At 39.9% G+C, this 15808-nt stretch overlaps 1 protein-coding gene across 1 annotated transcript in view; it reads right to left on the minus strand.

Annotated features, from left to right (window-relative positions):
• itsn1 (intersectin 1 (SH3 domain protein)) overlaps positions 1–15808 on the minus strand; it is a 195047-nt gene that overhangs the window by 21267 nt on the left and 157972 nt on the right. The window contains exons 31-32 of the mRNA XM_060833763.1: positions 2394–2515; positions 883–989 (exon numbers count right to left, since the gene is read on the minus strand). Of these exons, the coding sequence (XP_060689746.1) occupies positions 883–989; positions 2394–2515 (229 nt within the window). The remainder of the gene's footprint in view (positions 1–882; positions 990–2393; positions 2516–15808) is intronic.

Below are 15808 nucleotides of genomic sequence, written 5' to 3' on the forward strand. Positions count from 1 at the left end.
ATTTACCCTACCCATGCCCCTCATGATTTTAAAAACATTTAGAAGATCACCCCTCAGCTTCCAACGCTCCAGGGAAAATAGCCCCAGCCTATTTAGCCTCTCCCTGTCACTCAAATCCTCCAAACCTGGCAACATCCTTGTAAACCTTTTCTGTACCCATTCAGGTTTCACAACATCCTTCCAATAGGAAGGAGATCAGAATTGCACATTGCATTCCAAAGGTGGCCTCACCAATGTGCTGTACAGCTGAAACATGACCTCCCAACTCCTATACTCAATACTCTGACCAATAAAGGAAAGCATTCCAAACATCATCTTCACTATCCTATCTACCTGTAACTCTACTTTCAAGAAAGTATGATGCTGCACTCCAAGGTCACTTTGTTCAGCAACACTGCCCAGGACATCATCATTAAGTCCTGCTCTGATTTACTCTTCTAAAAAGCAGCACCTCACATCTGTCTAAATTAAACTCCTCCTGCCACTCCTCAGCCCATTGGCCCATCTGATCAAGATCCCATTGTACTCTGAGGTGACCTTCTTGTTGCGAACCACAATTAATTTGTTCAAAGCTAGCCATTACCCACCTACACTCATACATTTTAATATAGTTTCCCAATTAACTACAGCCAACTTGCTTCACAGCTTCATTTGTTTATATTTAAGATGCCAGTTTCAGACAGAAATACACCGCTTTCAAACCTAATTTAAAAATGGTATCATATTATGATATTTATCCCTAATAGCTCATTTGCAACATAATTATTCATCAAAACCAGGTTGAATTAATTCTCATCGTGTTCACCAATATCAAGGGGACTGTAAAGATGGCAGTGAAGGAACTAGACACAGGAATTATCAACTGTCAGTATATGTACCTACTTCAACAATTTAATATTACACATGATGAGCTCTTTCCAGTTCACAAAAATCATGGCCACTTCCTTCTCTGTCAGCAAATCAGACTCTAGCAAAGGTTTCTGAAAGACCTAATGAAACAAGGTAGATTATTAACAACAACAAAAAAATGTATGAGAAAATGAAACTTTCATGATAAGTAAAGCAAGATAACAAAATCATTCAAAAGGCTGTAAGTAGAAGTTCACCCTATGGGTAGAACAGATTAAAGTAATGATTTTGCTTGTTGGTTGCAGATTGTAAAATTTTCCCAACGATTATTATTCACTTAGGAACGTGAGGTTCTGCAAATATCGGTGCATTTTTCTTTAAATTGAATTTACATGTGAATAATTTCAACAGGTAACACAATATCAAAACTTGCCAATGATATTAAACTTGGCTTTATAGGCCACAGAGGAATAATGTAACATATTACAAGTTGACACTGTAAAAATTACAATCAAAACAGTTAAACTGTGATGAGCATGAACATTGGTAATTGTGAGGTGATGCACTTTGGTACAAACAAAAACATCAGCTAACCTCAGAAAATTAAAAAAAAATCTCTTGGGACATAGGAAAACAAATTATTAAAAGCAGCACTGTTGAATAGTAAGGTAATTAACATTGCTCAAGAAGCACCACAATTCCTGGCATATGGATTTCAAATGTAGAGAAACTGACATAAGTATAGAACATTCGGTTTTTACAGGACCTTGGTCACGTCTCAGTTTTATAGTACTGTGCATAGTTCTGCTTTCCAAACTTCAAAAAGAACGTAAACCGCCAAAGATATTGTAACAGCTTCAACACTGAAGCAGTAATCTTGAGATCTCAAATGTGATTTTTGCCAAAAAATTCAATAAATATAGTAATTTAAGAGGTAATTCCAAAAATAGTTGCTGGATTATCTTAGACTCAACACTTTCTCTAGCACAGACAGGGAAAAAAAGCTGGTCCTCCAACTTGGTCTGGCCAATACGTAATTGTGGTAGTCCTACAAAAAAGGCAACTCACAATGTCTCATATTCCCAAGCTAGCTAATTATTACAATTAATTGTTATTTTCTAGGACGACCACCACCATCTTCTGAGCATTAATTAGGCTGGGAAATAATTGCAACCTTGGCAACCCAAGAATTTTCTTTTTAAATCCCAGTCCTCAGCAGGTATTCAAACCAATATCTTTTTAATAACTTTATTGTATTTTGGATGTCAGAAGTCAGAAATAAAAACAAAGTACTGGACAAAGGTCTGGCAGCATCTGTGGAGAGAGAAGCGGACTAAGTTGGAGACATCACCAGGGAATTGAGAAGAGCAGGAAATCTGGCTAACCTTTTGCCCATTCAAGGGGCAGTAAAAAAAAACCTGCTACCCCAGGTAATTCCAGCAAACATAGCAGACAGTGGATGATTGAATTTAGGATTGGCTGAGCCATTAGCGCAGCCTGAAAATGAAGAGATCCATCATGCTCACAAGACAACTTCATCTTACCTCAGTGACTAGCTGCAGGTCACTCACATAGTTTTCTTCTGTGACAATCAGCTCATGGATATAGCCCTGTCGCTTCCGCTCTGAAGGAGTTAGCATGTCCAATAAATGTAAGTCAGCACACCCTACACAGAAAAAAGGAAAATTAAATAGTTTCCATCATACAAAATTCTAACACACTGTTTGACAGAGAGCTGTGCCATGGAATAACGATGGTTGAGAAGAATACATAGTTCAATTTGATTTACATTCAAGAGTAAATTTTCAAAATTCTACATTTTCAACATTGCAATGTTTGTATTGAGAGTTGATAGGAAATATCAGTGCACAAAGATCAAGTTCAAAAAGAAATTGTCATTGGTTTCACTATCATTTATATTGCATATCATAGAGTCATAGATGTACATCATAGAGATGTACAGCATGAAAACAGACCCTTCCATGCCATCCAAATATCCAAACCAATCTAGTCCCACCTGCCAGCACCTGCCCATGTCCCTCCAAGCCCTATTCATATACCCATCCAAATGCCTTTTAAATGTTGCACTTGCACCAAACTCCACCACTTCCTCTGGTAGCCCATTCCATACACGTGCCACCCCCTGTGTGAAAACGCTGTCCCTAAGGTCTCTTTGATATCTTTCCCCTCTCACCCTAAACCTATGCCCTCTAGTTCTGGACCCCCTGAACCCAGGGAAAAGACCTTTTCTATTTATCATATCCAGACCCCTCATAATTTTGGAAACCTCTATAAGGTCACCCCTCAGCTTCCAACACTCCAGGGAAAACAGCCCCAGTCTGTTCAGCCTCTCCCTACAGCTCAAATCCTCCAACCCTGGCAACATCCTTGTAAATCTTATCTGAACCCTTTCAATTTCACAACATCTTTCCGATAGGAAGGAGACCAGAATTGCACGCAATATTCCAGAAGTGGCCTAACCAATGTCCTGTACAGCCGTAACATGACCTCCCAACTTCTGCACTCAGTACTCTGACCGATAAAAGAAAGCATACCAAACGCCTTCTTCACTATCCTATCTACCTGCGGCTCTACTTTCAAGGAGCTATGAACCTGCACTCCAAGGTCTCTGTTCAGCAACACTTCCTCGGACCTTACCATTAAATGTATAAATTCTCCAAGATTTGCTTTCCCAAAATGCAGCATCTCACATTTATCGGAATTAAACTCCATCTGCCACTTCTCAGCCCATTAGCCCATCTGATCAAGATCCTGTTGTAATCTGAGGTAACCTTCTTCGCTGTCCACTACACCTCCAATTTTGGTGTCATCTGCAAACTTACTAACTGTACCTCTTATGCTTGCATCCAAATCATTTATGTAAATGACAAAAAGTCAAAAAGACCCAGCACTGACCCTTGTGGCACTCCACTGGTCACAGGCCTCCAGTCTGACAAACAACCCTCCAACACCACTTTCTCTTTTACCTTTGAGCGAGTTCTATATTCAAATGGCTAATTCTCCCTGTATTCCGTGAGATCTAACCTTGCTAATCAATCAATCTGTCTCCCATGGGGAACCTTGTCGAACGCCTTACTGAAGTCCATATAGATCACATCTACTGCTCTGCCCTCATCAATCCTCTTTGTTACTTCTTCAAAAATTAAATCAAGTTTGTGAGACATGATTTCCCACGCATAAAGCCATGTTGACTATCACTAATCAGTCCTTGCCTTTCCAAATACATGTACGTTCTGTCCCTCAGGACTCCCTCCAACAACTTGCCCACCACCGACGTCAGGCTCACTGGTCTAGATTGAGAAAATGCGTCTCACACCAAATACCTGGAAACTGATTTCCAAACAGCTCCCACAGCACAGCAGCGTGATTAAATCAACACAAGATTGAGAAAAATATGAGTAGAGCATGGAAAAGCATTACAGATCAGGCAGCATCTGAGGAGCAGGAGAATAGACATTTCAGGCAAATGCCCTCCATCAGGGATGAGACATTTTGGCCAAAGGGGTGGAGAGATAAATGGGAGAGGTGTGGGGCTGGGGAGTAGTTGAGAGTGGTTTAGGTAGATGAAGGTGAGGGTAATGGTGATAGGTTGGAGAGGAGGGTGAAGCGGATGGGTGGGAAAAATGATGGACAGGTTTGAAGGCGGTGCCGACTTGGAATGTTGGATCTGAGATAAGGCGGTGGTGGTGGGGGTGGGGGGGGAATAAGGAAACTGGTGAAATCCACATTGATCCCATGCAGTTGGAGGGTCCCAAAGCAGAAGGTGAGGTGTTCTTCCTCTAAGCATCTGGCAATGCAGGTGGGCCAGGACCTGCATGTCCTTGGCATAGTGGAAGGGGGAGTTGAAGTGTTCGGCCACGGGGCAGATGTCACTCGTATCAACCAACACCCCAATGACTGAGCACGTTAACTTCCCCAAGGACATGCAGGTCCTGGGCCGCCTCCATCGCCAAACCGTTACTAAGTGCCGCCTAGAGAAACAATGTCTCATTTTCTGCGTTGGGACCCAAAGACATGGGATCAATGTGGATTTCACCAGTTTCCTCACTTCCCCTCCACCTTTTCCCAGATCCAACCTTTCAACTCAGCACTGCCCTTAACCTGTCCATCTTCCTACCCACCTATCCACCCCACCCTCCTCTCCAACCTATGAGCTTCACCCCACCTTCATCTGCATATCCCACTCTCAGCCCCTTCCCCCCCCAGCACCATCCCCTCCCATTTATCTCCCCACCCCCTTGGCTCACAAACCTCATTGAAACATCAATTTTCCTGCTCCTCGGATGCTGCCTGACTGGCTGTGCTTTTCCAGCACCACAATCGCAGTTCTGATCTCCAGCATCTGCCATCCTCACTTTTACCTGAGAAAAATATGAGCCAACTTCCATACATTGAGGGCCTCCTCTTGGTGAAGACAGACATTGCTAACAAAGTTCAGCTCAGCCTCTACTGTGACACCTCAGCCTTCAGCTAACTGTGGATAAAGAGTATTTGAGAACCATGTTTCAAAACCATGATTAAAACATGGTTTACCAAGCAGCAGTGATCCCATGCTTGTTCACACTTCGAAGACTTGAACAACTTAAAGCAGACACCTCAAAGTCCTAGAGATGTACCACCGGTGGTGCAGGATGAAGTCAAGTAGAAAGAATCATGGTTCACTAGTAGTCTCCTCTCCCAGGCCAACTCGAGCAGCAAAGCACAAGTCACTTAAAGCCAGCACCTCTCAGTAGGGCTGGTAACTCATATGCCTGATACCAGAAACGTCACACTGTTTGGAATTTGGTCAAGATAGGATCTCCTAAAATAACAGTGGAAACAATTTGGGAATATTTGTAAAGCATCCCTGTAAAGATCCAACATCCCGGTTGACTACAGGAGACTTTAGATTAGATTAGATTAGATTACTTACAGTGTGGAAACAGGCCCTTCGGCCCAACAAGTCCACACCGACCCGCCGAAGCGCAACCCACCCATACCCCTACATTTACCCCTTACCTAACACTACGGGCAGTTTAGCATGGCCAATTCACCTGCTTATGACTGATCAAAACAGGGGAACTAAACATCGGATGTGGCTTCATCGGATTACTGCAGAGGTGAAGAGTTGGAGAAAGTGCACAAATTATTCTTTATCCTGGCCCTTTACACAGCACCTGTTTCCTATGTGTCAGAGTCTGCAGCTCATACATCAAGGTTATCAACTCGCTCAGAGCACAACGAACTGGAGTGGAACCAAGTCAGCTTTGGAAAGAAAAGGACTGTTAAGCAGTAGCAAAGGTCACAACCCTTTCATTCTGATGGTCAGAATTTTAATCATTCCTTAAAGCAGATGCTTTTTAAATGTGATAATTGTACCAGCCTCACCACTTCCTCTGGTAACTCATTCCATACATGCACCACCCTCTATTTGGAAAAAGTTCCCCCTTTGATCCCTTTTAAATCTTTCCCCTCTTTAAAGTTAATACAATTAAAACATTTAAAAAAAAATCCTGAAGGGTTTAGAGGGAAATAGGCCAAGTGCTGGCAAGTGGGACTAGGTTAATCTAGGATGATCTGGTCAGCATGGATGAGTTGGACCAAAGGGTCTGTTTCCATGATGTACATCCCTGACTGCAAGAACTCCAATTATGCTGTTTGAGAGCAACAAAGTGAGACATTGCTAGGTGTTGTCTGCATTTCTACAAAGGCAAACTGCATGCTTATGGAGATTATTGCCCAGGAGCAGTATGGGGACGAGGAACACAAGTGTTCTGGCCGGAAAGAAAAGGTTTTGCTGGATTGCTGAGCACAAGTCTCCTGTCTTGACGTTTGCAGTTCTGTTAAAAAGGCTGGCATCTTAAACCTGCAACGTTTCTGCTTAAAATATACGTTAAGGAACATGAGTAAAAGTCTGACCATTAGAATGAAAGGGTTGTGACCTTTGCTACTTCTTTACAATCCTTTTCTCCTTGGGTAATCCCCAAAGCTGACATGGCTCCATTCCACTTCATTGTGCTCCGAGCGAGCTGATAAACTTGATACATGAGCTGCAGACTCTGACACATAGGAAACAGATGATGCGTAAAAGGGCCAGGATAAAGAATAGATTGTGCACTTTCTCTAATACTTCACCTCTGCAGTAAGCTGATAAAGCCTCAATGTGTTCAGTTTCCTCTTTTTGATCAGTCACATGCTCACGATCTCATAAACCTCTACAAGGTCACCTCTCAGCCTCTGACGTTCATTGGAAAAAAAGCGCGAACCTATTCAGCCTCTCCCTATAGCTCAAACCCTCCGACCCCAGCAACATTCTTGTAAATCTGTTTTGAACCCTTTCAAGTTTCACAACATCTTTGCCCTGTTGTAATCTGAGAATCTTCTTCATTGTCCACTGCACCACCAAGTTTGGTGTCATCTGCAATCTTACTAACCATAACTCCTATATTCACATTCAAATCATTTATATAAATAACAAAATGCAGTGGACCCGGCCCCAATCCTTGTAGCATACTGCTGGTAACAGGTCTCCAGTTCAAAAAAAAACTCTCCATCACCACATGGTGCTGATGTCTTGAAAATCTTTAAGGTAGCGAAGTCCCCAGAAAATTGAAAATTGGAGGAGTTGTGGATAGTGACGAAGGATATCGATCAGTTGGAAAGTGAGGTGGTAGTTGGGGGGGAAATGGCAGACGGACTTTAATCCAGACAAGTGAGATGATGCATTTTGGGAGATCAAATGCAAAACTACAGCACACTGAAAATGGCAGGGTCCATTTTAGGGTCATGGATATACAGAGGGATCTTGGGGTCCAAGTCCATAGTTCCCTGAAAATTGTAAAACCGGTGGATAGTGGTAATGAAGGCATACAACATGCTTGCCTTCATTGGTCAGGGCACGGAGTCTAGAAATTAGCAAGTCATGCTGCAGCTGCAGAAGACTTTAGTCAGGCCACATTTGGAGTACTGTGCACAGTTCTAGTCACCGCACTATAGGAACAATGTGGAGGCTTGAGACAGTGCTCAAGAAGTTCACCTGAATGTTGCCTTAGATTGGAGTGCATTCATTACAAGAGGACAGCCAAACTTGGATTGTTTTCGGTAGAGCATCAGTGGCTGAGTGGGATCTTGGCATAAGAATACAAAACTATGAGGGGTGTGGATAGTTGGAGATTCTTTCCCAGGCCAGAAAAGTCAAACCCTGGAGGGCATGATACCAAGAACACTCTGCCAGGGGAGAAGGCAGAAGCAGATATGATAGCAACGTTTGAGGGGCATTGAGGCAGACACATGAACAGGCAGGAAATGGAGGGGTATGGACCACATGCAGACAGATAGGATTAGTTTAGAACAACAATATCACGGCACAGACATGGTGGACCAAAAGACCTGTTCCTGTACTGTACTGTTTTATGTCTTCAGGCTATCAGAACTGAAAAGAAGCTTTACGTCGCTTCAGCAGTCCAAGGGTTAGAAAGGATTATTTCATAGAATAGAGTAATATTAATCCCAGTGAAGTACTGTCAAATTATTTTATTCACTCTCATGCAATAGATGTCTGTTCTTCTATTAAAAGATCGATAGCTTGTTGTGAATATGTTCAGCAAATATGTAAGAAAATTGCAAAACTAATACAGCACGCCTGGTTTCACTCTGGAATCTGACTTGACCAGAATTGCCATCAACTGGGATTATAAAGTGAGGAGTCTGGTGGATCTAAAACAACATTGCATTTAAGAGAGATCTGAGAACCTTTGAGGGTGAGACCTTGTAAATATTGGTCATAAAACTGGGGTTATACAGTTTATTGTATGGATTCAGAATTTCAAAATGGCTTTGTCCATTGCTAAGACTTTTCTAAGACTACAAAACGCAACATTGGATTATTTCAAATCTTTGACTAAGGTGACGCAGAATCAACAGATAAACTGGAAGAGAATCAAAAGCAAGATTCTGAAAAGATGAGATGCTTAGTGATCACTCAGCGTATAGAATTGCAAGGACGAATATCTGAAAACGAATGGATGTTGAAGATCTGAAACAAAAACTAAAATTGCTACAGAAAGCCAGCAGGTCTGGCAGCATCACTAGGTAGAAAGCAGTTAAATATTTTGAGTCCAGTGACACTTCGTCAGAACCTGAAAGTGATAGCAACCAAGATTCAATTAAATACAAGAAACTTCTGAGAGTGAAAAATAAGAAATGAGAAAATTTAATTTAGAGGAAAAAAGAAAGTAAGAGGAATTAATTGGAGGAAAATGAAAAGCAGAATGTAAAGGAAGGAAAAAGAATTGAAAGAGAAACGTAATTTTAAAAGCTTGACCACCAAAAAAAATGTAATCAGATGTTACTTGGCGAGAGAAAAGCTCAGATTACAAGAAGAAACAAGTTGTGTCTCTGAATATGGTTTCTGAATCCAATGAGGGATTTAACTAGAAATCTGCAGGCAAGTCCCCAAATTTACAGGAGGATGGAATCAAAAGACATTTCACTTAATTTGTAAAGACGGCTAAGAAAATGAAATGGCCAAACAATGATTGGATTTGAATGTTAGTATTTTGACAGGTACAGGTAAGAATGTGTAGACCTGCTTATCAGAAGGGGAATCTGCAGAGCTTGCTAACAGAGCAGTAATCTTAGGTTTCAGGAGCAAGCTGCGAAGCAATCAATAAAAATGTTGCACTACAAGAAAAAAAATCACATGACTACAGCAGACAGGGGGAAAATGGATGCAGTTAGTGAAAAAGTTTGAGAATGAGAGAAATTGTAAGTATTCATAAGTAGTATACTGAAAACCCGGAGATTTGGATGAATAGCAAAAATCAAAAGCAGCGGTCCTACCAGCTATCCATGATACGTCACACACACATTCAGAAATCTGGGGTAGCAAAGATCTGAGTTTTTGGGGAGCAAACAGAAGGATATCACAATATTAAAGGCTAGAACCTAAAAGTGACATAAACAAAATAATTTGTTTCTTTTGCAGTAAGTCTGAATGCATTAAAACCAATTGCTCCAAGTTAAATGGGAGATCAGTTGTAGAAGTTGAAAAGCCAAATGGGTCCTCAGAAAAGAGTGCACCAGTTAAAGAAAATGTGTTAAAGTCTAGCAGTAGGAGGAGGTAGAGAAGGCGCCTTTATTACGCAGTAGGGAGAAGTGACTCAGGGAAAAAAAATTTTCATCAATGATTGATAAAGTGAATCAGACCAGCGGAAACTTTATTTCAGGATGAGAGATGTTCCCCAAATCTTCTCAAGGAGACAAACCAATGAAGATATTGAGATACACTGGAACAGATCAGTCACTGATGCTAGCTGATGAACAATGTTTTCCAGCGAGGTTAATGATGATGTTAATTGGAGGTTACAAAACCCTCCCAATACATGGCATTGGATTAAAGAATGACACAGTACAGGAGAGGTTATGGCAAGAGTTATACAACAAATCCCTACAGGTGGAATTGATTTTTTTTTCTTGAGGAATGGACCTTGAGGTTCAAAAATAAATTTAGGCCGATGGAGCTATCAATATAAGTAAAAGAAACTGACATGTTACAGGAAGATCATCCAGGATTGTTTCCTGACTGTCTTGTGAGTAGTTCTCAAGTTCATTGAATTAGACAGGAAAAGGAGTCATCTACAGAAAGAGAGAGGACTTGAAGATTTGGTTATTGGACACAATTTCAGAAACTTAAAGAGAAAGAGTATGAGGATGGCATGCTTAGTTTATTTTCTTCAGCAAAAATACATCAAACAGATGCAAAATTGAGCTATAATCAAACTCAAACTAAATCAGAACAAATATTGGAGTAATATTATTGGTCAGCATTATATAAAAATGTGGGGACATTTAGTGGACATGTGTCAAGTAATGAGAAACTCAATCAGCACCTTTAATTCTAACACTGACTTATCAAAAGCCATTTAATAGAATCATAAGGGATTGTGTGATTATCCTGCCTAAAACCAAGATTAGGAATTAGTATCCTTTGAGAATTAGGAGATGCTTCAATAAGATTTCCACATGCAATGCCATTCAGTGACATTGCTGCAAAAATGGTGGTGGGAAAATTAGCACTTTTTCCTCAAGATATAGATTATTTGAAAAAAAAAATCAATATTATATGTCACAATTTTTCGAAGAAGCAAATATTCTTTGAATAAAACAAATTGTGTCTTGGGTGATAAGCTACCATCTCAAGGAGCATAAGATGGAAACTTTAAAGAAAGTGGTAGAAGAGGTGACCTTATAGAGGTTTATGAAATCAGGAGGAGTATAAATAAGGTGAATGGCAGGGATCTTTTTTCTAAGGAGAGGGATTTCACGATTAGGGGGCATACTTTTAAAGTGAGAGGAGAAATATAGGAAAAAAATAACATTGAGTTAGACAAAAAAAAATGCCCCAAAGTGATTCGTGTGTGGAATGAACTTCCAGAGGAAGTGATAGATGCAGGTTTGGTTATAAAGTTTAAAAGACATTTGGAAGACTTGGAGGGATATAGGTCAAGTGTAGGCAGGTGGGACAAGTTTAGTTTGGGATTATGGTCGGCATTGACAGGTTGGACTGAAGGGTCCATACGACTCTATGACTATGACTTTATGATTAGAGTTCATTGTCACAAACATCCTGATGAATTGGATAAAGAATTCCTTTGTTCCTGTTTGCCTCTTGGTATGCTCCTAATGAGCCCACATGATTCAGTCCTTTTGACCTAATGTGGACAGGAAGTGAGAGCACCCCTGAATTTAATAGAACAAACAAATTATAAAGTAAAGTTCACAGATGACACTTTTGGCCTCTGTTTCAGAATGATACCAACCCAAGCAAAAAAAACCCCACAGCAGTCAAGAGCTAAAAATGAGAAAAGTAAACTTGCAAATAAAAACATTTCTATAGAATAAGTATTCTGAAAATAATTGTACTCAAACTAAATATCATTAGTACCAAAAACAACAACAAAGCTGGATAGAAAATGTAAAATGTTTTAAATTTACATGTATTGGTGGTGGTGGTGTGGGGGGGTGGTGGTGTGGAGGGGGGGGGGGGGGGGAGGGGGAGAGAAGAGATGGTGGAAAGAGGAGATGACATGATTTGTATTTATCATAAATTGTTATTATTTCGAAGCTTGGATTTGAAAGTGACAGTAAAATAAAAATGTAAGTTCAATTCTTGAAGCTGACTGCTTGATTTAACAGAGGTCAAAAAACTATTTTGGAAAGTGCACTCAGACAACCTTTATATGCTTGCTTAGAACTTAAGTCAAATAACTTAATCAGCTATCTGGCAAGTTACTTGCTGAATGTTCACAAAACTGCATTTTACGATACAGAAACCGATTGTCAGGGGCCACCAACAGGTTGAGCTCTGAAGAAAAGTCATCCTGGTGGGGTAACAGTAATCAGAAATCTCCACAGTGAGGGGGTTGACTTTATAGCAATCTCCAGGCAGAGAGAACTTATAGAAATCTACCAAACAGCAGAAATAAAAATTCTGATCTATCAAACCACATGCCACACAGAGATCTGATTTATCTTGGATGACCATACACTGACCATTTTGCCATCTTCCAAATCATCCCTCTTCATAATATTTAAAGAAAATTCAGGTGCTCATGGCATGATGTTGTCTTGTTTGTCCATTACAACCATCATTTCCTGGTTCCTGAAATATCTTTTTTTTGGCTTGATCCTTAAATTGCTTCATTGCATTGACTCATTTGGCTTCTGCGTACTTCAGCTTTGCATCATTTTCCAAAATTACTGATCCTCTGATGCTTAAACCTGTTCTGCCTTTGCCTCAAAATATCTGTAGCACCTTCTGGTGGGTCAGGCCTTCTCTCCATGAAGAACCACTTTCATGAACTGATTTACCTTTTCAATCCACTCACTTTTCTTTCATTGTAGAAGCAACAATCTCTGTTTATATGTTTGATTGTTCGATGATCTCCAACAGCTTCTATTCAACAACAATAACTTGTATTTAAGGCCCAGAGGACTGCTCTGGGCCACGAGAGGAAACATGCTAAATGAAAGACTGAGAAGTTTTGGGTGGGAATTCCAGAGTTAATGCTTCACATAGCTGCCAACTGCACAGTGAAGAAAATTGGGAGTGTACAAGAGGCCAGAATTGGAGGAGTGTAGAGATCAGAGGAGTGTAGGGGATTACAAAGATAGAGAGGGTTGGAGTCCATGAGGGATTTGAGAAACAGTGATTTTTGAAATCAAGTTCGATGTGCCTTCACAAGTACACAAGACAAGAATAAACTGCTAGGTAGTCCAGGCTGTCTGGCCAATTGTAAAGACAATGTCTAAACTTAAGTGCTCAAAGCTAAAGAGAACAAAAAGCAAAGGCAAGTCATGGTTTGATGAAAGCTCATTGGAAAGAACGTTCCAAGTAGACTGAATAATCTCACTGTTGAAAGGTTGTTTTATCACTCCAGAATTTAAGAAGAGCATCTTCAGAAATGAAGGCAGGCTGCTTAGTGTACACAAACTGCATTGACAAGCATTTTTAAAATTATACATAGATCTGAATGATACACTGATTGTTCAATGCTGTAAGTTGATTGGCTTTCTCTGGAATTATGACTCCAAAGCTACCAATTTAATGACAGCAAACACCAAAGTCTGAGGCTTCAATGTTAAGCATTTGTACATGCAAATTTAGTGATGCACTGAATTGCTTCTGCAACTGTTGGTGACGACCCATGCACTGGGAAAAGACTTTTTCTTTTGTTCACAGAGCCTTGAAGAACAAAGTTGGCTGATGAGGATTTTTAAAGTCTGTTCATGGTTTCTGACTTGTGACATGATTAGGCTCCAAGAAATGCACATTTGACCTGGGGGCGAACAGTTAAGAAGCATAAATAGAAAGATAATTGAAGTGGGGTTGAAGCAGTATATGCTTTTTCTTAGGAGAAAGTGAGGACTGCAGATGCTGGAGATCAGAGCTGAAAATGTGTTGCTGGAAAAGCACAGCAGGTCAGGCAGCATCCTGAAGAAGGGCTCATGCCCGAACGTCGGTTCTCCTGCTCCTTGGATGCTGCCTGACCTGCTGCGCTTTTCCAGCAACACATTTTCAGTGTGCTTTTTCTTAGACAGTTCACAACATTTAGAATTCATTCAAGGAGAACACAAGCATAACTCTCACCCAATGGAACAGCACTGTGGTGCCAGTGCCCATCAAACTATCTGAAGGAGTCAGTAAAGGAGACCTCTGGGGATTCTGACAGCTTATTGTCATAACAGATATAGAAGGCATTATAAAGATGTGCATTGTGAATGATAAACATACTCAAGAACTTGAGATGGAATGTAGCTGTTGGTTGATGCAAATGTTGAGCCTAAATAATTGGATGGTCAGTGAAAGGTCCTGCAAAAGAAACATGAGGTAGACAGACTTCACTCACACTTGGCCTACATTATAGCAGGAAGTAGTGAGAATGCTTATACCTGCAAGGCACATCTTTGTCTTGACTTATTTACCTTATTTAAAATGCCTTTTATCTATTAACTAAAGTTTGAACTATGCTGATTTTAGTGGGCTTGTTACATTAAACGTTTTAAATATCTCCAAATATTTAAAGATGAATCTCCAATGAATTATAACACTTACTATTCATTTTAAGTAACTCTGGCGATTTAAAAAATAGCTCAGTTATCTGTATTCAATAATTATTGTTGCTAGATCGGTGGTCTAGCTTTTTGATTAGTTTAATTTACTCAGTTCCACTAAATAGGAAGGTCAGCAACTAGTATTCAGACAGACTACATGCCTCCTGTGCTGCAAGCTTTTAGCACTAGAAAGTGATCAAATGGTACAGGCGTGGAGTTTAGCTTATAGTTACTTGGCAGATAGTTAGAACTAGATTTCAAACAAGATGTAAAATTTTAGTCACGAACATTCACAAACCATTTGCTAACTATACTGATATCAGGTATAAATATCCCATCAGAAGAGAGGAAAGCTCGCAACTCTTATAGAACTGGTAAGCAACACCTTGATGCAATCTACACCAAACTTACATCATGCAGTCATTGCATGTCTTTAATGTTAAGTAATATATATATATATATATATATATACTGAGGGAAATTAATTTTAAATTAGTATCAAGTATTTCACAGAAACATTACTACAATTGTTTGGTCTTTGGGTTTAAATCCATCCATGTTGAGGTTTGGTCATTTTAAATAATCAACTGTGATTTAAAACTCAAAAGAAAAATGAACCAGATTCTGATGACAGAAAGCAATATGTTGCTCCATTGCCAGCTCTGATAAAATGTTCAGATACAACGTTAATGGACAGCATCCATTTAAATGATGTCAGACTGCAGGAACTAAAAGGACTTTTTGAAATTAGGCATGAAGTTCTTGAAGTTTAAGCTTTGATACACTAAATCTTTGATACATTGAAACGCTGAAAACATGCCCACTCTTCTTTCCTGTAGTAAGATATAGTGTTGGGTGCTGGTCAGAAGAGGGATCAAGACCATCCCAAGCCACTGACTGGTAAGAGGATCCCACCATCATAAGCAATTTGCACTCCATTAAAAATCATAATATGTGAATTCAAGGTGTATTTAAGCCACATTCTTCAGGTGGGAAATTCCTAAATTCAACCAGCACACCAAGAAAAAATTAGATAGTTTACATTGATGACAGTTTCCTGGCAAGGCACAATGTCTCAACTGCAATGGTTTATAGATAATTACAGAACAGTATTGACAGTTGCATGGTCAAGTCTCTTGCAAACTAACTCAACATGATTGGTTCAATTTTTACTGAAAGATATATAGTACAATTTTCAAAACACATTAAAAAGATCTTATTATACTTCAAAATGCTTGAGAGGAGCAATTGCTCCACCTGACATATGGCAGTTATTTTGGCAGTTATCAAAAGATGATTCAAATAATTACAAGATATTATACTGGCATTCTTTTTTCAATTCAAA

The sequence above is a fragment of the Hemiscyllium ocellatum genome, chromosome 12 (genome assembly GCF_020745735.1).
Source record: "Hemiscyllium ocellatum isolate sHemOce1 chromosome 12, sHemOce1.pat.X.cur, whole genome shotgun sequence".
NCBI lineage: Eukaryota > Metazoa > Chordata > Chondrichthyes > Orectolobiformes > Hemiscylliidae > Hemiscyllium > Hemiscyllium ocellatum.